Source organism: Hylaeus volcanicus, chromosome 2, assembly GCF_026283585.1.
Source record: "Hylaeus volcanicus isolate JK05 chromosome 2, UHH_iyHylVolc1.0_haploid, whole genome shotgun sequence".
Classification (NCBI taxonomy): domain Eukaryota; kingdom Metazoa; phylum Arthropoda; class Insecta; order Hymenoptera; family Colletidae; genus Hylaeus; species Hylaeus volcanicus.
In genome coordinates, this window is record NC_071977.1 from 13,653,156 (window position 1) to 13,679,958 (window position 26,803).

Consider the following 26,803-nt stretch of genomic DNA (forward strand, 5'->3'; position numbering starts at 1 on the left):
GTCGATATACAGCTTGGATAAGGTGGACGAATCAGTCAGTCTTTCGGTCAGGATCAGTGAATCGTGTCAGATCGATCGGGAGGTGTAGCAGGAACTGCAGCTCGCCCTGATGCTAGCAGCGCCTACCTGCTGGCCCTCCGACAGCCAGGCCGAGCGGGTTGTAGGTCGACGTGGCAGCCAGCACAGCCGACGTGGTAAGCGAAGCCAGTGGTCCAGCTGCGCTGGATCCAGGAGTAACGGCGTTCATCGAATTGATACTGTTTATACTCGAGGATCCTATGCTGCTGGTGGACGGTGACGAGGAGACCGCTTGAAGGAGGCCTGCGAACATGCCGAAGGGGTGTGGGTGGTGTAGTGCGGTCGGCGGGGGCGGCGTTGGTACCGATGCCACTGAAGCTGGTGTCGACGAAGCGCGGGGTGTCAGGTCTAGGGGTGCGCCCGTGTTTGGTGGGCTATTACTCTTCTCGCTGCCATTGTATCGGTGGAAGGATGGCGACCTGGCCGCGTTCGCCGCCGTAGAAGTCGCTATGGTGGTGATGGTTCGCACCTGGTTTTCCAGTGCAGCGAGGGAAGTGGAGAAACTGGGAAGACCGACGTCTTTCTGCTCGTTTTCTTCGCTTTCACGGTCCTGGTCGTCTTCTATATCGCCACGACCCTCGCGGATCGCGTCACACCGCTCTTCGTCTTCTCTGCGGTCTTCCTCTTCGTCTTCCTGGTCATCCGCCTCCTCGCTGTGCTCCTCGGTATACCTCTGCTGCTGTTGCGGTTGTTGTTGCTGATGTTGATGTTGATGCTGTTGCTGATGGAGGTCTTCCTTAACGTCCATATCGTTCTCCTGAGGCTGTCGTTCCAATGTTTGTTGCCGAGTTGGTGGGAAACCTAGCGGAAATCCCGTTCCCGCGGGATGAATCGATGGAAAGCCCTGAGGAAGAAACGACGCCAACGGGTGGTGAGGATAACCTGACGGGAACTCGTTCACTTCGCCAGCTTGGATTTGTTCCGGACTGAGCTCCGTCGGTTCGCCGGTATGTAGGCGTATGTGTTGTTGCAGGACAAGCGCGTTTGTGAATTTCTTGTGGCAGACCGGACACTGATGGAGCACTCTGAGCGGCGGTTTCGCTCTATGCACCCCCATGTGCGTCTTCAAGTTGCCCTTCGTGGTAAACGCGCGGCCGCAAATTTTGCACTTGAACGGACGTTCGCCGGTGTGGGTTCTGTAATGCATCTGAAGCGCGCTCTTACAAGACAGCACTCGGTGGCAGATCACGCACTGGTTAGGATCGGTCAGTTTATGCTCGATATTGTCGACTAACTGTTGCAGTTTCGACGTTTCAGAGGTCTTCGTTATCTCGATCAAGCTTTCCCAGGAGTTGTCGTTGCTACCCGGCCGAGGCAGCAGACTGGAGTAGATTGCTGGATCCTTGGCTGGATCGATCATGTCACCGGTCGATACTATGGGAGCGTTTACAGCCGTCGAAGCAGCATGGTGGGGTATTTGATGATGCGCGGGCGGTCCCGGAAAGAGAATCCCCGCGAAGGATGTTTGAAGACTTCCGCTGCTCGCGCTGCTGCTAGCGGGAGATGCTCCAGGATAGGCAACCATCTGCTGAGGTAAACGATTTATGGTTCCTCGGCCGGACAAGTTTTCTGGTTGTTCCTCGATCTCCTCGTCGACTTCCATATCCCCATCGCCTTCTAATCGTCCGCTCATTTTACTATCCATGCTGCAGTCTTCGTAAGTTTGCGGATGGGAGAGTGGATTGGCAGAGGATTGAGGTGAGTTCAAGTACCGTCTAGTTGTTTCTTCAAAGTCCTCGCTCTCTTCTTCCGTGGGCTCCTCGGTCTCCTCCGGTTCTTTCTTAGGGGTTATCCTTTCAGCGGCTTCCTGGCTGATGGGCCGTTGCTGGTATTGCTCCTGCATGGGCGACCGCTGCTCGAGCTTGATCTCGTCCCTTTGCTCGAGCTGCTGCTTTTGTTGTTGGTGATTGTCGTGGAAGGAATGACGAGAGTTCGACACAATCGCGGGGGAATGTGGAGACGTGATCGGGGCAGTGGTTACGGGCTTACTCAAGTTCTCCGGCACGTCCTGATCATCCCGATGAGTGACGACCGGCGATCTATACAAGGGTGACATACCGGGCAGGGCTAAACTGAGGGGTAAGGGTGGTTGAGGAGGTAAAAAACCGTGCGCCGCCGCCGGGTGAAAAGAGGGATGATGAGAAGGTGGCGGCGGCGGTGGGGACGGCATCGGTCTCTGACCAGAGGCGATCTGCTGTAGCAGGGGTGGGTGGTACTTGTCCAGGTGTTCCGGAACGGGATTCGGGTTCATCTTAACATGTGGAAACTTGGCCGTATGCCTCTGGAAGTGGACCTTCAAGTTCCCTTTCGTGGTGAAGCGGCTGCCGCAGACGTTGCATTTAAAGGGTCGCTCACCTGTGTGCGATCGTATGTGGATCTGAAGCGCTGAATCGCTGCCGAACACCTTGCCGCAGTAGCGGCATCGATGCTTGAAGAACGGCTCTCCGCGACCGCTACCAGACTTTGAGTCGTACGGGGAGAGACGGGAACCCTTTCCGCCTCTGAACGCAAGTTCATCGGCCAGATTGTTAGCCAATAGACCTTGGCTGGCGTTGTCCAATACTTCTTGGGCTCTCTTCTGCAGCATCTCCAGGGTATTCGGCTCATGTAACGGCGGTGGATCGGTATTTGTTATTATCGATGACGCTAGGGAAGAACTGATCGAGCAGAGTGGTGGCATTTGATGAGACATCGGCATCTGGCTACTGCTGGTGGTTGAAATCGTTCCCGTCGCGTTCGACGAAGCCATCGGTAGATTCAAAGGAGAAGCGCTGCTGGTCGGAGTCGGTCGTTCCTGGGACAAATTCGGCGTCATGGGAGCCGGCGAAGTTTGCCGATGACTCGGAGGACGTGACGACGGAGGCGACGTCAAGCTTGATAAAGGTTTCGGCTGGATGATAGGAGACGGAGACACTTCTTTCCCGTCCGACGGCTCGCCTGGAACTTGGTGCACCGACTGGTTATGCGTGATGGATAGTTGTTGCTGAAGCTGGCTTATCAACTGTAGCTGGAAAACCTGCTGATGTTGAAGAGTGTACAATGTACTCTGTAACAGTGCTAGGTCTTGCAGAGCTGCCTCGCTGTCCGCGCCACCGGCCAAAGCCGTTGCAGCGAACTGAGCGACCGCCACTTTTGTGTTTTGAAGAGCTTCCAAGGTGACGTGACTGGTTCCAGCAGGCGGAAACAGGCTAGCAGGCGCACCGCCCTCCACGAAATTATTGTTATTTTCCGCGTCCTGTCGGTGACGCATCTGCTTTCGCGATCCTTCTTCGTCGTCCTCCTGCTCGTCCTGCTCGTCAACGCCTTCCTCTTCTTCCTCCTCCAACGCATCCTCCTGATCCTTATCGTCTTCGTCGCCCTGATGAGACCTAGCTGCGGTGAGATCCACGGCTTCATCTCCTCCGACCCCTCCGCCACCACCACCACTTTCTTCACCATCCGATGTGAAGTCATTTTCTTCTCCTGTAACAGATAATGGTCGTTACGATAAGCGGTGTATCGAAAGTTCGATGGTCGTCGAATCTTCGAGTTAACGGAACTTTGGGTGTAAAACAGGACAAATGTAAATTTTTAATTGTACTATAAAGAAATTCCGCGATTTTTTTGTATCTATAGCAGTTACCATAGTCATTTGACAAATAAATAAATGGGTTTTTTCAAGGGGCTCGGATATCAGAGGGACAAGAAGTAAGAGTATTTTGTGTAGAAGAATATAATGCATCAAAGCGGTAGAATCCTAAATGTATGCGCATTCGTACTCCTTATATAAGAAGATCCGAATTGAATTGAATAGAATTGAAAATATCGTTGCAAATATCGCAGAAAATCATCTTACGCATGCCCGAAGATAATATTTCAGAAAGATCACGTAACTTCGTAATAAAAAAAAAAATCTGTGACGCCGTTGTGTTTAGTGAAAGTTTACTAATTCGAGCATTATTAAATCATTCGTTATTTTTTATATATTTAATTGTGAGAAAGACACGGCCAATAATTTCAATTGCATAATGCTTCTTGCGTGACGAAATTTAGTATGAATATCGCAATGACGATAAAAACACGTAATTGAAAACTGTACGGTATTATATGATTTATGAATTTAGTATAGGTAAACACGTCATCGATGAAATTCAATGAACGAAATTATAGAGTTAAACGTCTTCCTGCAACTACCATTTCTCGGATAAACCAAGACGTAAAGGGGGAGACACTAAATTTTATTACGACGAACAGGTAACACCCAAGCCTAGCAAAGAGAACACTTGTGCGACGCTACAAATATGTCAAAAACAATGACATAAACTTTTTTGTCATGATATAAAATTGGATATTTCTATTACAATTTCATGTATTTAATCTTTACGCTAGAATAATAGTAAAACTTTGACAAAAATTATTTATTGCAGTTTCTTTTATTATTGTTGTTATTTTTGTTTCATTGGAAACATAGTAAGAGAATTTCGTGTAGTGCCAATCATAAACTCAAAAATGTTGTAAGAGCAATTAGTCTAAGAGAAACATTTTATTGTTTGATCATAAATTACAAACACTAAATATTGTCAATAAGAAAAACATTCCTAGAGTGTCTACAGTTTATTGTATACTTGTCATATCAACTTTGCTCGGATTTTAGATTAATGACCGATGGTTGAACTATTTTTTTTTAAATAATTCATAAATATAAATATGAAATTAAATTAAATCGTATCGAACTAAGGCGATAGTGGTGATACTTATTCCTCTAAGTGCGTAGCGCACAAACTTATTCGAATAAACGGCAATGTGAGATGTAAAATTGATAACGTTCTGCGATTTCCTAAAATGTAATAAGAAATTTATTTTTCTAGGTTAGTTTAACGACTGGCTATGCTAATATTAGAATAACCTCTTGCGTTGGCTACTGTTTAACGATATGCGTAATCAAACTGTCGTTTCCAATTATGAGCGATAAAACTCTCGATGAGAGTGACACGTTATTTCCAAGTCGGAGAGAACAATTTCTCGACGTACCAAGTGCAGTAAAATCTGCTTTTATGGAACTTATTGCAATTATTGGTTTCCATTGTCTTAGAAGTGACCTTTCACTTGTTACAATTTTTAGAAAATCACGGAAGGATATTCATTTAAAACGCAAAACATACGTACAGACTTGTTCTGAGAACACGGTGAACACTTGTTTAATGATCATTTTCCTTTAAATCCTCCTTAGTTTGATTTATCGCAAGTATAATTTAATTTTGATTGTTTAATCGCGTTTGTTTTATCATTGTTGTGAAAAATTACACTAAATCTTGATACGAGTGGTGTATCAAGTTTGAAGAATAATTTGTAAAGAGAAAACACAACTGATATTGTAACTATATTAACGCACATTACACATGGCACCCGATCGGAGAGATCTCACTCTTTGCGCCACACCGTTTACAAATATACACTAAAATGAAAAATAATATACGTTTGAAGTGGCTCGTATCGATAGTATTCCGTAGATTCTAAGCATCTTTACAACTTTCATATCGAGTACAGATCGCAAAGATTTCTACTTGTATTTAATAGATAGACAGTTATCGAAACATTGTATTATTAGGAAAATGAATTCTTAACAATATCGATAGAACAACACACGAATCAATTTTATTTACCAATTTCATATAATTTCATGTAACATTATCGAACATTTTCATGACCAACTGGTTATAATTACAGAAATGCGATGATTATTATTTAAAAATAACACGTTATTAATTCTATTGAAAACGATACTGTGAAAACGAAAAGGTCTAGTTATGAATTTATAGGTGGTAAATATATTTCATCCAAAATGTAAAATTCACCGCTACTTTGTCGAATCGAATACGATCGAACACATCATCTAAAAAGTTAACAAATATTTTGCTAATCTGTGCTCATGCGATAATTAGAAATACTTTAAATCCTTAAAACGAGTTAGACAGCACAGTTTTCGATCGAAAGAATTTACTTTCTCCTCGGTTGAAATAGAAAAAAGTGCTACAATGATGATCATATGAAGAAGGCCACCTATGCTTGCCGAAGGTCTTCGATGTTGTACCAACGATCGAAGGATGGCGTTTTACGACTTAAAATTGAAGTTTTAGAGATAACGTCATTCGAGGATCGACTAGATGCGCAAAGACGGGAGTTCATAAGGTTTCACTTCACGCTTAAATCTATCGTCAAGGTTGGAACCGAACGAAAACTTGGCAGCACGGAATCTTTTAGTTAGAATGCACAGTACAGTCGTGAAACTGAGGCAGAATTGTTGATCGCCGTCGCTGTGTCTTCGCTTTAATGTTTAATTTCATTTAATCGATACGAACCGCACATACGAGCAACTTTCACGGCAACTGTAATCGTCGGAATCGGTGAATCGTACGCGGGAAAATCATGCCAGAACTCGGAGCAAAAAACCCACAGAGTACTGCACACATTTGTGTCATCGATAAGAAACGGCGGCCCGGTAATTAGTATTCCGTGTCGCGTCCCCGTGAAACCCGTACCTCTGGAAACTTTTAATAAACACCACCGGGCCCAATGAAAAATGGAAATCGCGCGATTACTATTCCCAGCGAGCTGCCCAGATCCGTTCGAGGAGCACCAGTTAACGTTTCACTCGTCGCTGAAGCGACCTCAGCACTGATCCACACTCGACGATTCAACTAGTAAGTAAGCAAGTAGCAGTTCCTGTCGCTGACAGCAACGGATGGTAAAGAAACAACGCGATGGTCTTTTTTCCGATTCGTCGAAGGTACGAAACGCGGAGGTGTTCGGCGCTTGGATCAAGGTCAAAGCGTACCGGAAGATCGGGGACACGAGAGTCGGGCGAGTCTGCAGGTGGTCTGTTTGATTCGGCGGCACTCGAGACGGCGCGTGATGCTCCATCTCATGAGTTGCATGTCTTCACGAGTCCGCAGAAGAGCTAATGCGTGGTCAGTGCGTGGCGCCGACTTGCGGTGACGCGTGGAAACTTGGCTGCGTTTTAACCGGACGTCCGCGTGTCGACCGCTGTCATCCGGCAAGGACGAGAACCGACTGATCGCTTGGTAAAGAGCCGGTCTGGGCGTAGGTACCGTCGTGCAACGTCACGCGTCATCCTTCCCCCACCAACCACTCCTATCCCTACCACTGGCTCCCCTCCCGCCGCGCGCAAGCTTCTGCACTCGGTTATGACAGGGAAGGCGGTGCGGTTCATAAATCAGGGGGTAAAGGGCGGGGTCTGCGCGAACCATTCAGCGGCCGGTTATTAATTATTATACAGCGAGAACCCCCTCCACGCGGTTCCACCTACGCCGCGCAACTTCCGGATCTACGGCGCTGCGTGCGTCCCTTCGTCCGACTAGCGAGTCGCACGGCTCGATGCCTCCCGCTTTCGATTATGTTCCCCGCGCGAGGCTGCCTCGCGGGACTCCGAAGTGTGAATCTAGGCGACCGGCCAGTGACTATTTACTTCGTTCGCGTAATGACTTCTACGATAACTTGGCCAAAATTTCGAAACAATTCAACCCAGTAATCGTATCCATTCGAACGTCCGGAATTCGAAAACCTCTATAAGCCTACAATTTCATTCCCTTCCTTTCCGTTATGAAACAGCTAAACATTTTTCGTTATTCCAGGAAATGTTTATCTAATCGGCTTTTTAAACGGTAGTACTAATAAACGCGTTTAACGTTCACTGTGTATTTCGTTCTGTACAATGTAAGGATATACTCTTTGTATATATACCTTAACGCAATTTTTAACCGACTTCGAGAAAGGAGGAGGTTACTCAATTCGATAAGTATATATATATTTTTTTTTTTGGTATTGTGCGTATTTTTCTTGCATGCATACAATTTTATAATGACGCCTTGTGCAGTGAAATTTCTTATTCGTTCTTCGCTTGTCATGGTAAATAATAAACGAAAATTCACGAACATGAAGCATCTACGGTATTAAATGATATTAGACACGCCGAATGAAGAGTTAACGTTGCTATGGCATCAAAACCCAGTATTTACCGTAAAACACTTGGTTTATATTTGAATCACCATCGTGCATATCTGCATATAGTTTTTATTACATTTTTATACAATTAATGCCCAAACTAGTTGTGGGTATTTGTTGTGTGTTCTTTTACAAATAAACCTTCAATACCATATACATTATATGTATGTGAAAATATGGTCTTTACAGTCTCTATAACGAAAAACTATGAGTTTCAAGTCAAACAATTGACTTATGAGAGAATGAAAGCCTCGAGACTTACTCTACTTCGAATTCCATTAAATTTTTCATAGAAGCCTATTTTCGGGTGAAAATGCTAGCAGTAACAACTTTATCAGCCTCGATTCATAGTGCGCTCAAAAAATAGGAGTCACATCCTTTTTTTAAACTAATTTACGCACATGAAGTGATCTTAAAACAATAATTTTTGTCGCCATTTGGATTTCCTTCGACAAACGAAAAAATATCAAAGTTTATCTAATAAATGTGATATGCTAGTGGCCATTTTTCGCTCTTCAAATCCGTACGATTTAGTAAGATCTGATCGTTCTTTAGGATAAAACTTTAAAATGTCATCGTGTTTAGAAATGCCACTTTTTGCTTGCGAAAAAATGTAATTTATTGAAATCATGAACTTGAAGATGTTATTTTGACTCACTCGTAACTACGTATTAATGCAATTTCAATGTTTTGGATATTAATACTTCAGTTTCGCTACATTTAATACCGATTAGTATATAACTATTGGTTTATCTATTTGCTTTATTCGCTTTACTTGCTTCATTCACCGCAAAAGGGAATTGTTAACCTTCTCTTTTTAATAGAAAATAAAGCTGTTTAATCTGGGAAACGAATTAGATTGCACTTTTACGGTTTTCTACTTTTCGAACATGTGTTTTAAAAACGTATTCTAGTGTTATGCATTTTATAGAATTGTCTACACTCGCAACGTATTACTTATTGTAATCCTTGTCTCATCATTGTATCGATTTAATGGACACGAGCCTCGTCATTTCATCGTTTCAACCTATTCGGTAGAATTTCGGTAAGAAAATGTCGAGCAATTCATTTCAAAGGATAGTTTACCATAAGACTAGCCATTTTCTTGGTTTTATGTTACAGAATACATCAGCTTTCTAACTAAAACGGACACTATAAGAAGTTTCGCTCGCGTTGCATTCAAACAATTAAAAATGATAAGATCCAGGAGAATGCACCCGTTTCTTTGAAAAACCTGTGATTTGGATTTTGTACTATCGACTTCGAGATCGAAGGTCTTATAATATATAACGGTTTATCCTTGAAATAGAAACGTTCGAGAAAGATAACCCTCGTTAAGCTTACATGCTTTCTCTTTTAACCAGGAGAGTTCTCTAAGGTTTCAAGCTTTACCAGACAATGCCTTCGGCTTTCGCCAAAATGACCCTAAAAAACTGGAATCTAGAGACTTGGATTCCCTGGAATGCAAATTCGAAATTTTGTGTATAATTCATTTTCAATGGGATGTTCTCTACCGTATTCATCGTACTCTTCAGCTACTGTCCCATGTGATTATTTATCTTTTCATTAAAAATATTCTCTCGTAGTAAAAAATTTAGTTTAACAAATGACATAATGCACTTGGAACAGTATTTCGCTATCAACCACAACATTTTTGGAAAGATGGGATTACGCTAGTTGCAAAGACTTGAATGAATGTCATAAAGCAAAAGAAACCTTTGGGACAACCGTACAGTCGGTGTAAGAAGTATTCGTACAGCAACCCATTTCAAATAAATGGTTCCTGTACGTATACTCGTTACACTAACTGTATATTTCACGATTTTTACCAACAGCCAACTGTCGACAAAGTGCGTTTAATTTCTCGTAAATTTAACAGCGATAGTCGGCTTCTTAATTTGCCACCAATTTAACATTTTGCTTCCAAGGCAATAAGTACAGCACTAGCTACGACGTTGCTTTTCGAACAAAGGAACAGCTGAACGTGTCAAACCGAGCAGCTGAATAGAACCTTACCAGATTATCTACACACGGCATAAAATAAGTTTAATTCGATTACGTGTTATTCGGTGCGAACACCGGTATTTCCTATGGTTTCGCGATCAGTTCCCGACCTGTTGTTCAAGAATACGTAACTTGTCTTACTTTAAGAACATTGATATACACTGGTCCTAAAAGAATTTCTCTTTTCGTTTCATTCCGTCAAGATTATTTGTGTCAATTGGATCGAATCTGTGGATTTACTTAACTAGAGGAGAACACGTATAAAAATAACAGGTTTAGGGTGAAACAGTACTTGTAGTTTTCAAATTTCTTTTCAGACGATGATAAATACAAATTTAATCTTCAAAAATATGTATTTCTTCGAACACAAATAACACCACTCGACAAAACAATTATTTTCTTTCTTTGACAAAACCTCTGGTGCACCTATGAATTTTTATGTGCTGCATCTGAATTCGTAAATTTTACAATGTTTAAAAGTAACGTTTTTTTCGTAGGTTTTATTATTCAATGCATTATCATGAATTTAATAATTTAAATATAATATTAACTATGTACTCATTACTTAGTGACTGTAACTATCTTCTTATGGTTACTATGACGAACTTTTCGTTTAAATAACGCAAAAAAGGAGTTTTCATGATTATTCATCCCCGCTGTGATAGTAACAGTTAAATGATTACGTCAACGATTTATCATTTTCAATTAACTAACCTTGTATATACAAAGTTATGTGTATAACAACTTCGTAACCAACTTATTTGTATTTTTCCTCGTTGGGACTAGTTTAGAGTTAGAGTGTTGTAGTTTTGAAATCCAACGATGGCTTTCGATTCTATTCACGGTGTCTTTTCTAATACTATTCTCAGCAATTGTTTTTCGGAGTATAAAGTTTCTAATTCACCTCTTCAAACGTGGTTACGATCACACTTTACGATTTCTTTGTTTTACACAGGTTGTACGCTAACATTACCATCGATATGCGCACATTTCTTCTTTGTATAATAATGGTCGACGAATTTTCCCTTCTGAGTTTTATCTGCAACCGGGTCAGGAACTGAATTAGTATTTGACATAAATACTGAGACTGGAGACTTCGTCAGACGTCTGAGGAATAATTCTGCTGGAGATTTCCTGTCGATGTATTTATATAGCTGTGCAGAAATTTGTAGTATTGTTTGTTCCAATCGGCTTATTGAATCATATGTATTATGCACTTGATTTGTCAGTTGGGCTGCGGGTATCTAACTAGAGAACGGAAGCGTTGAATTCCCTATTACTCTTAGAAATTGGAATCGCATTGGAGTCGCATGACCACTCACCAGTATTTCCGGTGGTTCTCGGCGGCGAACACTTTTCCACCCATAAATAATGTCGTTACGCGAGGGAATCTCTTTTTTTTCTTTCCATGAATTGCATTTGCATGCTAGTAATGCTACTGGTCGTTAATTAATGTAATAGAAGAAAGGGTGACATCGTAGCATACTACTGGTAAATAGGCTTCTTCAAAACTTTCGTATTAATAATAAAGGCGTTCAAAACGAACGTTTTTTAATCTGTTAGAGAAGAACTATTTGCCATAAACTAAGAATATTAGGGAGACTTGTATTTATTAGTATTGGGTAAAACATACTCAGAATTAAAATATGAATGTTGGCATATTGGTTCATATAATTTATAGTAACTTCATTTAGTTCGTTTATACGTTTATAACAAGGAAAAGCCTTCTTTACGACATTCTAATCGAAACAAACAATGAAAATACAAACGAGAGTTTTTCAAAATGTGTCGACGTTATACACACTATTTTAATATTATTTAATACCGTTGTCCACTAATGATGTTCTTTTTCTCCTCTATCAATTTTATATACTTTCGGTTGCAAAACAAGCGCAGCTTGACCCAGTTTCTAGAATTACCCTACATAATAAATTTTTTACAGATTCAGCATAACCTATTTGCATGTACACCTTCGAATACTCCAGATGTCGAAGGCCAATGGTTTAATAGCACTTCTACCGGCATTTTCCATACGAGAACGAAAGCGTTATATTGCATTAGGTACATATCGTTCAATGCCGGCCGTTATCTCCAACCAGTATACACATCCTATGATCCAGTGTAACACTCGTCTTGCACCTGGATGACTTCAACGTAAACGTTTTAGAATATCATGTCGCGATGGTTTTAAAATGAAAACTCTGTCTTTGAATAGCAGTTTTACGAGTAAAAGATACGCGGTAGCGCCACGTTATATACGAGGTGGCTTTATAATTGTTCATGTACTTGGCGTCGCGACGCTACCGCGTCTCTAGATCTAGCAATTTACAAATTTTCTTTTCTCTTCGACATCGACATTTTCCAATCTCGATACTGTACGTCGCTTTCACGGTAGTTCCAGCTTCAAAATAGTCTGAACAATATTCTCAATTCGAAAGTTATCGCAATGTTTTTAATTGCAGATTCTCGAAGTTTGTCCAAGTTGCCAAGATGAAAATTGTTAATAAGAGTGACCTAGAATATATTTGACAGAAATTTTAAGGTACCGATCGTGTTGCGTCCTGTGGCAATATAGTAGTTAATAATACTTGAGTTGTAAACAAACGATATATGTACCAAGTTGTAGATCGATTTAGAAAGGTTCTTTGGAGTAATTATTCTGGGGAACAGCAATGTTGCAGTTAATTAATGACTAAACATTCAATGATGTTTTTTCGTTAAAAAACGTTTATCGTAACGTAACATTTCAGCCAAATAGTCTTGATATCTATGCATACTAAGAATACAACTTTTAGAGGATCAAAAGTAAGGGAAGATTGCCTTTTTTGGTTGTGATTGAGAACTATAAACGCGCGATCATTTAAAAATCGTTAACATCTATAAAAAGTATCAATGCCGAATCCATTATATCCTTTTCGATACAAAGAAATTGAGAGCAATAAAACTCGATCTCGCGAAAGAGTTTGATTTGAAATACGGATACCTCGTAATTTTTGAACGGTTGTAGATAAAGTAAACTGTCAAATTGACTTCTAGCAGCGTATCTGAAACTTCATAACCTTGGTCGGCTGGGCCTCTTTCAGTAAATACCATTCGTCCAGCGCTAAAATTCGGAAAAACGAAACGAGACACGCGCCCAATAACGCAGCACGCAGCGCAGGTGGTTGCAGCGGGGGTTCGAGCACGGGGCAATAATCCGAGAGGTCCCTTCCTCGGTCGAATAACTTCCTGCAGGTCAAAAGCACGGAGGCATTCAGTTCTCGGTTGCGCAACGCATTGGCCAACCATCCCAACTCGTGGCACAAGCGGACGTGGGTACTTTTGTCGGAAGTGCAACCTTGGATCGGCGGATGATTTATTTGCCTGTAAATCATAAGTTCGGAGAGGTCTGGACACCAGCGGAGGTTAACGAGCCCCTGGGCTTCGCGACAATGTGGAAATGGGTCGGAAGACATAATTCATAGCCGAGAAGCAGCAGCCAGCTTGCTTTCTGTCCGGATCACCGCGAACGTTTTACTTGGAAGAAACTACGAATTTGCTGAGAACACCTAGACCTCCGTTTTTCCGCAAATACGGGGTAACATAGCCTTAGGAAGAGAAGAAGCGAAAGATAGACTTCCTGTCGAGAATCTTCGATCTCCCTTGACGAAGACCCTTGAAATTTGTTCGCGGCGCATCGTTCACATAATTTCGCGTAAATTCCCTCGATCGACAAGCGAAATAGCTCGAATCGAAAAACATCGTGATCAATTACCGCGATCGGTCGAATTCGATATGAAAGTCTGCGCGAAATCGGCAGAAGGTTGACTCGTCATGAGCACGGAAAGGAGATGGTTTCGGAAAGTACATCGAGGGGTAGGTGCATCCTGTGGAGTACAAGGTCACGGGACAAAGGAGGCCGATCGATAAAAGCAGCGGCCGAAGGATCGTTGCGGCGGTCGTTGCTCTCGAGTCACGGCGCATCGGTGCCGAATACGAAAGGGATTCGTACTCGCAGTGACGAGGTCGAGTCTCGTTTAAATAAGTTAGCAGCGGCGGCGAGCACAGAGGCAAGACAGGGAGGCACGGCGATAGAGGAGGAATGAGAAATGAACGGGGAAAGAGAGACGCCGAGGGAAATTGCACGTGGCGGGCCGCGATTGGCTCGCACCTGACTCCTCGGACCGCCCTCTTTTAGCCAGGATCGCATGCCTGCGTACCTAATACGCTTTCTTACTCGTTGCATACGCGGCTGCTTGCACCGCGTGCGTGTGGACCCACACTTTCTCATCGAGCCAAGGTGTTCGTGCTGTGTAATGAACCACCACCGCCCGGTTTTCCTCCTCCGCCTCCCACTCTGGCTCAACTGCGACGGATCGCGGCTGGAGTGGGGTACCGGAACAAAGTGGAGGGGTACGGAAGGCTCCCGGAGAGGAAAGGACAGACGATAGTACATATTATACTTTTGTACGAGCTGCCGGGGAAGGTGGGGGTGGCAGGCAGGCATAGCCGCGGTTGCACACGGTTAATCTATCTCCGGGTAGACACTAAAGCGCAAGATGGAAGTCTCCTTCCATTACGATTGCCATATTTGCAACTTCGGGCCCCCCCGTTTAACACCCCGCTCGCGATCTTCGCGACCGGGTTCCCTTTGTTCGCGAGTGACTGCTGTCGGCTCGATGAGTTACGGACCGCTTGTTTTTCTCTCCGTCAGGGGGCGAGGGGTACGTTTTACTCTGACCACAAGTGCCGGTTCCTTCGCTTGTTCGACTGTTAAATGGGAATGATTTGTTTTTGCGATCGCTGTCGGTGTAGTGTCGCTTCTTGTTTCTTAATCCTTTTGGTCACGCTTTTCAAACGACGTGACCCCGAGGGGGACGGTATTGTGCAACGATTACGTTCACTCTGATTTTGCCCAATTTTCCAAACTATGACGACTCCGGTCGACTTTCTACAATAGTAGCGTTCTTGGAAGAGAGTTGTCTGATCTATCGATCACCTCTATTTCTTCCTTACTATGAAATATAAGCACCATCTACCATGTAAAATACTTATTCGGGAATACGTTGTTTTAGACTGCAAATGCAGTTGTGTTCAGTTTTATTGAGTGTAGTACAGTATCGGTCAGTTTCGTTTAGATTTTATCAGATTTTATTCAGTTCTGCTCAGTTCTGTTCACCATTGATCTGTTTTGTTGATTTCAGTTCAGTTTATAATAGATGAGTTCCGTTTAGTTTTACGTGTCCAATAGAAATTGTACTTTAACACTGGTAAATGTTTCTTGAAAATACTAGATATATCGTCCGTATTTTAAAAGACTAAGGGTTGAAAGGGGTTGTATAAAATGCCCGAGTAATGAAACGTATCGATACTTTTTCATTATACGTATCTATAGTCGCAGCATCTAGGAATGGCTATTGGTTAGTAGCGACTCGAGGTCGTAGAGTTGAAACTAATTGCTAATAGTCACTATTACATTTATTTCTTTAATAATTTTCGCGTCGACCATCCTTATTGTTAACCCCTTGCACTATGCTGAAACTCGGAATAAGTCGTGCCAAACCCGTATACCCGAACGGTCGCACTAATTTTAACAACGTGCCAGACTCGTGATTTTCAATTTTGGTTTAAAATTTTTATCGTGAGTCAGACTCGTGAAAATAGTGCACGGGATTTATAGTTATTTCGTGCTTAGACTCGATTTGAGAATTGACCTTTGTTTCTCACACTTTTTATATTGAATCAATATATGCTCAATTAACAGTTGAGTTCCGGATATTTCACAATTGGGTTAGTTAGTTAAAAATAGCAATGGCTCTGGTAGCACTTTTATCATTTGATTAAATCTTAAAAAAGAAAAACAAGTGGAAAAAGTCATCTCTATAGAAACAACGATTAAAATTATAAAATGTAGTTTTATATTAGTTTTTCATTTGTATTTTACTTTACTTTATGTTGAAAAATTTTATTTTTTCCCTATTTTACACAGTACTTTGAGAAACCGACCTGATCTCCAATAGGAATTGTACTCCAATACTGGTTTTATGAAAATAAAAGTATGTATCTGAACGAGGTATTATCTAGAGCCTTTCCTCGTACTAATTCAATGTAGATAATTATTTGCGCGTTATTTTGATAACAATCTCCTATGTTTTCAGACTGATTTGTCGAGTTACTACCTCCTCACTTATTCCTGATGAATTGGAAACATAAATGAACAGGTATCAAATTCGATGTAATTAGTTGGTATCGATAAGATAATCATATGTTTCGATCAGTCTTAAAATGTATCGATAGAAGAGATTGTCTACGAATGTCTGATAAATGTAATAGAACAGGTATCAACCTCGATGTAATTGCCAGATATCTGTAAGGATCTGCTTTTTACTTAGATTTGCGCAATTTGTCTAGATATTTCCCGATTTCGTTCAGTTTTAATCGCTTTTGCCTTGATTCACATATTTCTGATCAGGATTTTCTGTTTTGTTCAGTTTTATTTAGTGTACCACAGTATCGATCAATTTCGTTTAGATTTTATCACATTATATTCAGTTCTGCTCAGTTCTGTTCACCATTGATCTGTTTTGTTGATTTCAGTTCAGTTTAGTTCAGTTTATAATAGATGAGTTCCGTCTAGTTTTACTCATTGAATGCTGATATCGTGTGTCGTATTACAAATTTATTATAGATGGAAAGCATATTGTTAGGAAACTAGTCATAAATCAATGTAAGAACAAGAGACTACTAGATTAGGAAAATTAGTGCCTTATTTAAAAATGTAAATAGTAGAAATAGGAATCAAACGAAACACACACGATTTTAAGATCATATTAGACGAGTAAGTCGAATAAGAATAAGAGATGTTATTGGTGCGGTTAGAAATATATTTTTGTACTGTTGAATATTGTAAATGTAAACAGTCCGTCAGGACTCACACTATAATAAAGAATCAAATCAAATCAAATATACTATAGATGGATTTTTGCCTCGCCAGGCGGCTACTGACTGGCGTAGATGTTCTTTTTTTTTTTCTTTGTTCGACGTGTCTAACGCGTGGCGCAACGAGACGAGTCAGCGTTGGTCAGTGTATCGTAAACCGTCGATCGGATGAATAAAATTGTCTCTATTTCGAAGATGACCTCATTATTTCGTTTCCCCTGATTTCTATTTCTATTTGAACAGCGTGTGGTTTCGATGAACGAGGTAGGTTAGCCTAACTCGGCTGAAATCACGCTCCAGACTTTGCAAACACGTTCGCTCCGTTCATCCCGAGCCATGAACATTTTCATCCTACGAATCGTAGCAGAACTTATTGCAATTCGCGTGTTTGTTAGGAGATCAGTAACGCGTTAACCGTGTCCGGGGTTTGTTATCTTTAAACCGAGGCAGCTCGGAAACAAAAACACCGTCCGCCGAGCATGAAGTAATAAAGAACGTTGCTGGGCGGGGAGAGGTGGGGGGAGGGGGGGGCTGAAGATCGTTCGGCGACCTGTTAAGTAACCAGCAGATTTACAGGGCTCTATCTTATCGACCGGTCGTACACCGTCCCTCGGTGTGCATGCTTATTTATTCGTTTGCAAATGAATAAAGAAGGCCGATCGATGCTCGCGGGCCCGAGCCGCAACGCTACAGGTCGCTATGGATTCCAATCTAGAAGTAGAAGTTGCCCGGCAAGAGGGGCGGAGGCAGTCTGGGCATGTCATACGCGAAACCCTTATCTCGTTCGGGCGGAATCATGATCGTTCCTCGCGCGAAGTTCCCCATGAGACAGCTAGGTACACCAATTCACGGGCGCAACACGGAGTGTGAGAGGGTTTTAATGTTACCGTTGCTCGGCACAGGAATTTATCGTTATTTGTAATCGCGGCTGGTCGAGTTTCTTGGCGGTTTGCCTTTCGGTGGGGCCCTCGAAGCGAGCTGCGCTCCCTTCGCGTTGTGGGATGAGAAGTATCTTCTATAGAAAGAACTCCGGATCCGTGTAAGAGAAGAAGTACTTGGAAAATCGTTAGGTATCGAAACGGCGCTATGACAAGCTGTTGGTCTTGATACGAATAAGAATGGTTGTCAATGGCTGCGCTAAACTGGTACATGCGAAATGTTACACAAACGTAACTGTAATCGCTATTTAGAACTGTAGATATGTTAGACATTTATGGTCAAGTGAATTATGAGAAAATGTATAAGAATGTGGATAAATGCAAAAATATATTCTATAAAATATCAACGATAATAGATGAAAGTGACCAAAGTCGGACTGCAAATTTACTTTGTCCAGTAGTTGGTACTAACTAGAGATGGCGTGAACTGCTATTTTTCAATAACGAGTGATTCAATCACGTTTATTCTCAATCACGATGATTTTTCACAGTGATTCGTGATTCCTCGTGATCGCTTCTGATTGGCAGAGAATATTTTCACTTTTCACGAATTACGTTGTTTTTAGATTATAAATGTATTATAATATGGTTTAAAAGCAATGTTAATATAATTTTAATACAATTTAAACTTGACTCATTTGTAGTTTCTTGAATTTCCGCTAAGGGGAGACAGCGAGACACTAACGATAACAATTCACATGAACAGCTTCTGAAACGTCTTCTTCCGGATCACGGTCGTGATCGAAGTTTAATCACAACTGCGATCACTGGTAGTGATTTTTCTCGCCATCCCTAGTACTAACTATGTCAAAATAGTGTCACGAAACAGAGGAACCACGTTCAATCGTTTGTTATCCAGCGTTAGCGAGTGATACGTTGATTTCCATATTCGTGATTTGTGAAATTATTTCGTCGCATTTTCTCACTGACATAATTTCATCTCTAAATTATTGAATATTTGGTTTTCGCTTTTAGTTTGTAAAAATAGACTAGCATCAATCGAAGTGTGTTGGGCACTGTTTTTTAAAAGTAATAACTAGACTGCGAATTTTTATGTATTTTTAGCAAATTTGAATACGCAAGAAACTACAAAATGCATACAGTATCCGATAATATAAAAAAATATTGAAAGTAACATTTATATTATAACATTTACAGAGTAAAATAACTGTCTATTTGTAACACATTATATACTTAATGAAAATAATCTCTAAATAATTCATGTTTGTTCCAATAATAAATTAACTTGAATGTCTCATTCAAAAATGAAATTATCATATATAGAAATTAAAAATTCTTGAAAGGGCTTCTTTCTTTTTTCTTTTAATTCTTATATAAACAAACGTTTTTGTCAACAAAGAGCACCTCCGACTCTACTCATAGGTACATAGATAAGATACCGGTGCCCCCTCCCACGCCGGCCATTAATGCGAAAACTACATAGATAAGATGTACATTAACAGTGCTGGATCTATTACTTTTTTTTTTAATTTTGGAAGTTATTGTACAATATATATGTTACGGTAAATGTAATAAACTGGGTTAGGTCTGGGTTGGGTCTGATAACATATACGCCCCCCTCTCAGAAGTATGTGGACACTTACTTAATAGAAATAAACATCTAATACACATTGCGAATCTATAAACATTAATTATATCATTTATTTTTCGATATGTTTATGTTGTATTAGCGAATATATTTTATTAATAATTTTTCCTTAAAAATCACATTAGTAGTGATAAAAAAAACTATAGAGATAACTAGATAATGTTAAAATTTCTTTCACCAAACTTGGATGGTATTAATTTCTTCATTGTATCCGAAGTAATAATAAATAAAATAAAAGTTTTTGATATATGAACATTCTTTCTGAACTTTTCTATCCAAACGATCCCATAGTTCCACTATAAAATTGAATATGGCACTCGAAACATTTAATATTATTAAATGTTGTTAAATACACATCCAATATAGAATTTAGCAACAAAAGTTGTATAGAATTATTTACGGTGTATATTAATTATTCATTGAAAGTAGTAAGTGTCCACATATTTATGAGCGAGGGCGTATACACACCAGGTCAGAAGGGGTTTTTAAAATTCTAAAGCAATGCAAAAAACCAACTGTTTCGATCCTCCGTTTAGAATACCTCCTCTGTTAAGTGCCGTTGTTCTCCTTAAAATTTAATTATAGCCGACGTAGACCAGACGATCAGATTGTTCTAATCGTTTGAGAAGAAACCCAAGTAAGATGAGAAGTCATTCGCTCACTACTTCGCTATTGTTCTCTAATGTACGAGATTTACTACCGACTCGATTTTGCTACGGTAAAACTAAATATCTAATCAATCGCACGGCAGAGAGTCCTTGGAGCCGCAGTCACGACAACGACCTAATGGCAGAGTTGAACTTGACCGGAGAGTTAAGAAGATTTGCGATGTGCCAATCAGTCACGCAGCTTACAGATCTACAACCGAACCATTTAGTTAACCTAATCTTCATCCAGCCGGGTGGCATAACCCCCGAGGGAGAGGGAGCGCGAGCCAGAGTGGATCATTGCGTGGCGGGGCATGCGAACATTGTTCTGGACGCAACTTAAGCAGCGTTTGACCAACAGGTCAATCTACCGGCACTAATGCACTCATGCCTCTATAATAGATTGATCCAAGTAAAAGCAGAACCCGACGATCGTTCCCTTTTTAAAAGGTGCGCGAGTAAGAGGTAAGAGGCGATTGCCTCTCTTCTGCTTTTCTTCCAGCTCGTCAAAATGATCAGGTGGATGGTTCGCGATTTTACAGCGATACACGGTAATTAAGTGCCCCTGTCTGTCGACTGGCCGTCTTATTGCAACGGCGTATTGGCATGAGAGACGCGAAGACAGAGCAAATAAATAGTTGGAAAACCGGTTTGATAGAAACGATTGAAAAATTATTGCACTTGTTCGAACGATGTGCTCAGCAAACTATTCGATATTTTGAAGGCTGCCTATACCGTATCTGATAAATGTTCAACGAATATCGTATGTTTGAATGTCCTTGAGCCATCTCGTCGATATTCCTCTATACCTTCCGTGCACATTATTATTCAGTTAAATATCGCGTATGGTTTCGCTGCACTTAGGTTCTCTGCAATTTTCAAAGTTGCCGCGAGTAAACATTATTTGATTTTGCGAGGATCTTAACACCAAACCTACCGACGTTTCATTTGTACCTGTTTCTACCGTGGTTGATCAAATGACGTGAACAAATATTTCACGTGATACTAAATTCAATGATATATGAAATCATTGTATATAATTTTTATATTTTATTTAAGAACTGTGCACAAAAGTTTGAAAACGATCATTTGATCGGTAGTGATAAGTGTAGCGTTAATAAAAATTCCCGCACGCTTCATTTATGATTCCTGGCGACCGTTTGTCTAGATTGGAGCTTTTCAAATTTGTAAATGTCTTCGTATATACAGGAGACCGAGGTAAAACTGGAACGCTCGAGATAAAAACTCGCGAATACGAAAATAATAAGATAAACAAGACTTTGTTATTATGATCTCTCTGCTAGGCAACAGCTTATTAATATTTATTTATTGCTTTTAAACCGAATATGGTTTATATAGCATATACGTTACATGAGCATATTAAGCTGTTGTCTTCAAGAACACGATGATAAACGCACTAAAATGAAGAAAACAAAAAAGTACGTAAATCCTCAATCATCAGCAGCGACCAGGATACTGATATTGAAACAATAACTGCCCCACTCAAAGAAATCCTTGAACAACATCCCAATACGTATGTTCTGGACTATAAGAAACTGAACAATTTTCTAAGGGACACCATTGGGAAATCCAATTTCGTTGGCATTGCAAAAAATTATACAGACGATTTAATACAAATATATACTTGTATGTATGTATATATACTTGTAGAATTTATGGGTTTAACCCTTGATGTGGGTAATGTACTAAATACTGTTTCATAACACTGCCAACAATAAAATTCTCTATTTAGATCTCCAACAAAAAAATTAATTTCTTAATTTCTCGAAAATATTCATTTTCTTATACATAAAACTATGTACAAATGAAATTCAATTTAAAAAAGAAAGCGTGCAGTTATCTTTATTTCGAAGAAAAATATGTTGATTTAAAATATGTTGATATGGTTCTTCCAAAAGGCATATTTCATAAGTTATGGTTTTTGAGTTATATATACAAAAAAATTGAAAAGATTAATTAATGGCAAAGTTTTCGGAGCTCTTCTAAACGTACGCGTGCATTCGCGCCATTAGTAAGATTTACGGTTTGACCCGGCCAAGTTTTATTCGCTCGATTGGCAATGTCCAATGAGAGACGATTAATGCTACTCGTTTCATCCCTTCACGATAATTACCGCTCACTTTAACTTGCCATTAGAAAACTGAATAACGCACGCGTACCAAATTCTTGGACGTCATTGAGATCAGTTTTCTCGATGATTTATCGCTGTCGGTTATATACACGGGATAATTTTGAATCGGGAAATATGGAACTGGCCCAATTTGCAGTGTCTTTGTGGTTCTCGACGGTTCGTTTACGTTGCGTAAAATTGTCACACGGTAATAGAAAATTTGAGACGTTAACGGTAAGTGCTTTCGCAAAAACTTAAATTGCTATAATATTCATGAGCTTACTATATTTAAGAAATAATGTTGTATATTATTTTGCGCGTATTACATTTATGAAGAATTAAGCACAATTAATATATTTCATTATACTTACCTATGTAGTTTATAAAAGAGTAAGAATGCGATTTGTTTTTATGTATTTACACCTTTATAAAATTTGTTTTATTGTAGGATATTTTATATTTATTTCATGAATTGCTATTATTGTAAACATTACGTGATACGCGACAGAAAGTTTTATATGTATATTTTCTAAATGTATTTAGAATCTAATATTTAGAATATTATTTTCTTTTGAACTTAACAAATTCATAAAATAATGCTAAAAATAACCACATCGATAATTTATCTTCTTGATATGTGTAAACCATATCTTCCTTATTGGTATGTTGTAGCAATAACAATTACAGTGTTGGATTTTGATTGATTTATATTTATATTATATTTGTTTAAAAAATCCTGTAGGGATTATTTAAAATTATCCTGTCAGGATATTTCATCATCTGGTATATTACATTTAAAAAAAATACACATAGTATGTACCTAAAGAGAGCTCTACGAAGAAAGCTAAAATATTGTTACCGATAAATCATATTTCATCGTTGTAATTCTTGCTGCTCTAATATACCAATAAAGAAGGAATGATTATCTTTCCTTTATATAATACATTATACATATAATACATTCGTACAACCATAATCGGTCAAACTGTAGGGAATATGTTTATAACCATCGAGAGATGTTATTTACATAAAATCTTAAGAAACTTCATTCTTGAATAGTTATAGACACGAAAGAAATTTCCTAAGATTTTTATGTTACTATTAAGGGAGTTATAGAAAATTAAGCTAACAGTGATATGTGATGTCCAGCATTTTGTCAAACTTGGCTGACACCTTGGCTGAGGTTGATACCTTTCGTGTCTGTGAATGTCTACAAAATGTTAATATCGAAAATTACAATTTGATGTAGAATTACTAGGAAAGGACTTAAACCTTGAAAATATTTCTGTATTCTTAGGATATCTGATCTATCGAATGGAACAGAGATATTCTGAATGTTTGCGTTGGAGGAAACACCGGATATATTTATGGGTTACAAGAAACGAAATATCTCATAAGAAAATCTCATTGTCGTGTCATATCGTGTTTTATACGCGAATCCAAAGGTAGTTAGGAAAAATTAACTGCAAACTACCTAGTATTTAAGTCAGATACTATGCAGGGGTTTTATGCCGGGCCATTTGTCTTCGTAGCTTCGTACTATACCCTTTGCCTCGTACTCCTGGATGACCAACACTTTCTCGTAGGTGTGATTAATTTTCTGGACGCACGGACTGCGCTTGAAAAGCTGCTAGATACGAGAACCATGATGCTAGAAATACTCGATTGAGTCGTTTCTGTCAAATTTTCCATCGTTAAGGCGACGGGTAGGATAAAAGTACACTCTTTGGCGTGGATAAACGTACATTTCTGTTCAACAACTGTATGTCTCGTAGAAATTGAAGATAATATCAGAGATTTAGATCAAATTTTGACTCAAAGTTATAATTTCTTGTTTCGAACTCATTCTCGATTCGATTCATTATTTTTCAATCAATGAATAAATGAAATTACAAAACCTTTGTGTTTGATTTTGAAAACGTTAAAATAATATAATTTTGCGCAAGTAAAAGTCTGAGAAAGGACTGTGGATTAAAGACATACAAGAGAATAATATTGTTTTTGAATTCTTTACTGTAACGAACCTCGATTATTGCAGAGAGTCGGGGCTGAAAATAGTGAAAATGCCTGAAATAATCAAGGTTTTTGTAATAATCAAAGTAACCAATCCAATTGTGTGCAATAATCATGGTTCTTCTAATATTGTAAGTATATGATTATTATAAAAATCACTCGAATCTATTCAGGTGTATTGTGTTGACCTAAATGCCTATTAAATAATCAAGGTTTTACGTTTTGTGATACACACACGTGAAACACAAGTATTCGAAAAGTACTCTGAGACAATTTATTTTCTATTGCAGTTGACTTTGGGTGATATCAAATGACCTTCATAATAGATCATTGTATTCGTCTTGAAACACTCTACCAGACTGTAAGTAAGAAATCATACCATTCCATTTGAAAAAAACTGAATTGATCTTCATATCTCCTTGACGCCTCCACCTACAGAAAAATTGGTCATACCAGATTATGAGCCCCCCGATACCAAGTAAATTTGGTCTAATGCATTTTCTTCTATCTTCAAAAACAAACGAGTTATTTAGTTAGTTATTAAAACCACTCTAGGATTTTCAAAAAATCGATTTTTTTTTGCTTAAACGATACTGTAGAGTTCTAAAAATAATACGTCATTTGATTTATAGTGAAAAACAAATGTTAAAAGGTTCAATTATCGATTTTACCGCAGCGCCTCAGAGCGCAATTAAGGTGCTTATAAAACTTTACACGCGTTTTTCTTGAAATCACTTTTTTCAAACTGGGAGGACGGATTCTCACTGACTATTGCATGGATCAATTTGAAATTTTTACAGTAGCTTCACAACAATATTCTCTTTGGAAGTACGTAGCCGTTTTTTGATTGAATGTAAACTTTTTTTTTATAAACAATTTAATGCTCATTTTTAGGGCAAGAAGTCGATTCATTGCTTAAAAAGTACGCCACTTCCACAAAAATTGATTAAGAAGAAAAACCCTACGTACTTCCAAAGCCAATTGTATATAGATTATAAATTTTCTTTAGTTTTTGTTCCATGACTCAAAAAAGCTGTTTTCGACGACGGGCTCTGTCGCCTCCAATTTGTATGAAAATGACAATAAAAAAATTGTTTTTAGTTCTTCAATATGTGTTAAATAAATCCTCTGAAAAGAAATTCTATTCCATTTGTCAAACTCCCAAAATGAATTGTCAAATTTAGATCTTGTTTTCCGCCTCCAGAGTGGTTTTACCCCTTAAATTATATACATTCCTTTCTTGATAAAAAAAATTCATGCAAATCGCCAAAAAAACGAAATCCTAAACCTATTTCCCCCCTTAATCGACCAATAAAATCTTGAGCAGTCGCTGAAAGTTTCATTTGGAATTGGACCAATTTATCCGCGATAACCTGATAATTTATAGACGTGAATCTTTTTAGCAGTACCTATTCCAGACGGTTCGACAACATGTAAAACGTGACGACCAATTGTCGAATGTCGCGAGCAAAATAGGATTGGTCAGGCTTCGAATGTCCTCGAACAAGGAAGCAGCTGTGGGGGTGTTTGCAGCTGACCATCGACGAGGAAGAAACAAAAAGTGGGGGGTCGACACGAGACTAGCGCTGACCATCGGCTACATTGGACCATTGTCCAGGCTCGTGCCTATTAGAACCACGCCAATTCCTATTGATAAAGTCCTTCGGGTACTTTCACCATTATGCCCTATTCTTGCTGGGTAGCTGTCGCTACCTGTGTGGAATATTTCATAATCGAACGGGAAACGGGGCGACTTCCCCCTTTTCGAGTCTAATCAACGCCCACGCAAGCTGCGCTCCGGCTGGAGCATTGTAACGCGCGTCTGCGCCTTCAACGACCGCGACAGACGCTAACAGTTGCTTGGTACTCGTGGAAACTATTATTTACGATTGATAATTTCAATTGTAAGAACAATCTGCAATATATAGACTGCGGATTTTATGCGTTTATGATATAAATTAATATAATAAACATGTGCTAAACATCACCAAAAGGTATTATGCAAAATCAATAACATCATAATAATTGTAGAATATATTCAGCGAACATTATGTACAATTTTACGTATGTTTTCTATGTTATTGTAAGTCATGAATGCATAAAATCCGCAGTCTAGTAATATATTAATTATGCTACTAACTATTTTTTCAGAAACACAATACAGTTGAATGGTATAGGAAGAGATAACTCAGATTTAACCCATTAATGTGCAAAAGATTTTGGTATAGTAATTGTTAGAAGGGAAAATGAAGGCTCAAATTTTGTTTCATTTTCACTGCATTGCTTTTTTGTGACAATTACTTTTTAAGAACTTTTTGATCACGTTTATATTTGTTCCTAAAGTTATTTGGATGTATGTCTATCTCTTTATGTGAATACAAGTCAGTATAAGTTTTTGGCGAAAAATGTGAATGGTTTCTGTAATATACCTTGCGAAATTTGGAGTGGATTAAAATGATCGCAG

The 26,803-nt window shown here is 39.5% G+C and overlaps 1 protein-coding gene across 1 annotated transcript in view; it reads right to left on the minus strand.

Annotated features, from left to right (window-relative positions):
• Nucleotides 1–26,803, minus strand: part of LOC128885214 (homeotic protein spalt-major-like) — a 143,080-nt gene that overhangs the window by 15,505 nt on the left and 100,772 nt on the right. Inside the window, exon 2 of the mRNA XM_054139126.1 lies at nucleotides 127–3,540. Coding sequence (XP_053995101.1) covers nucleotides 127–3,540 — 3,414 coding nt within the window. The remainder of the gene's footprint in view (nucleotides 1–126; nucleotides 3,541–26,803) is intronic.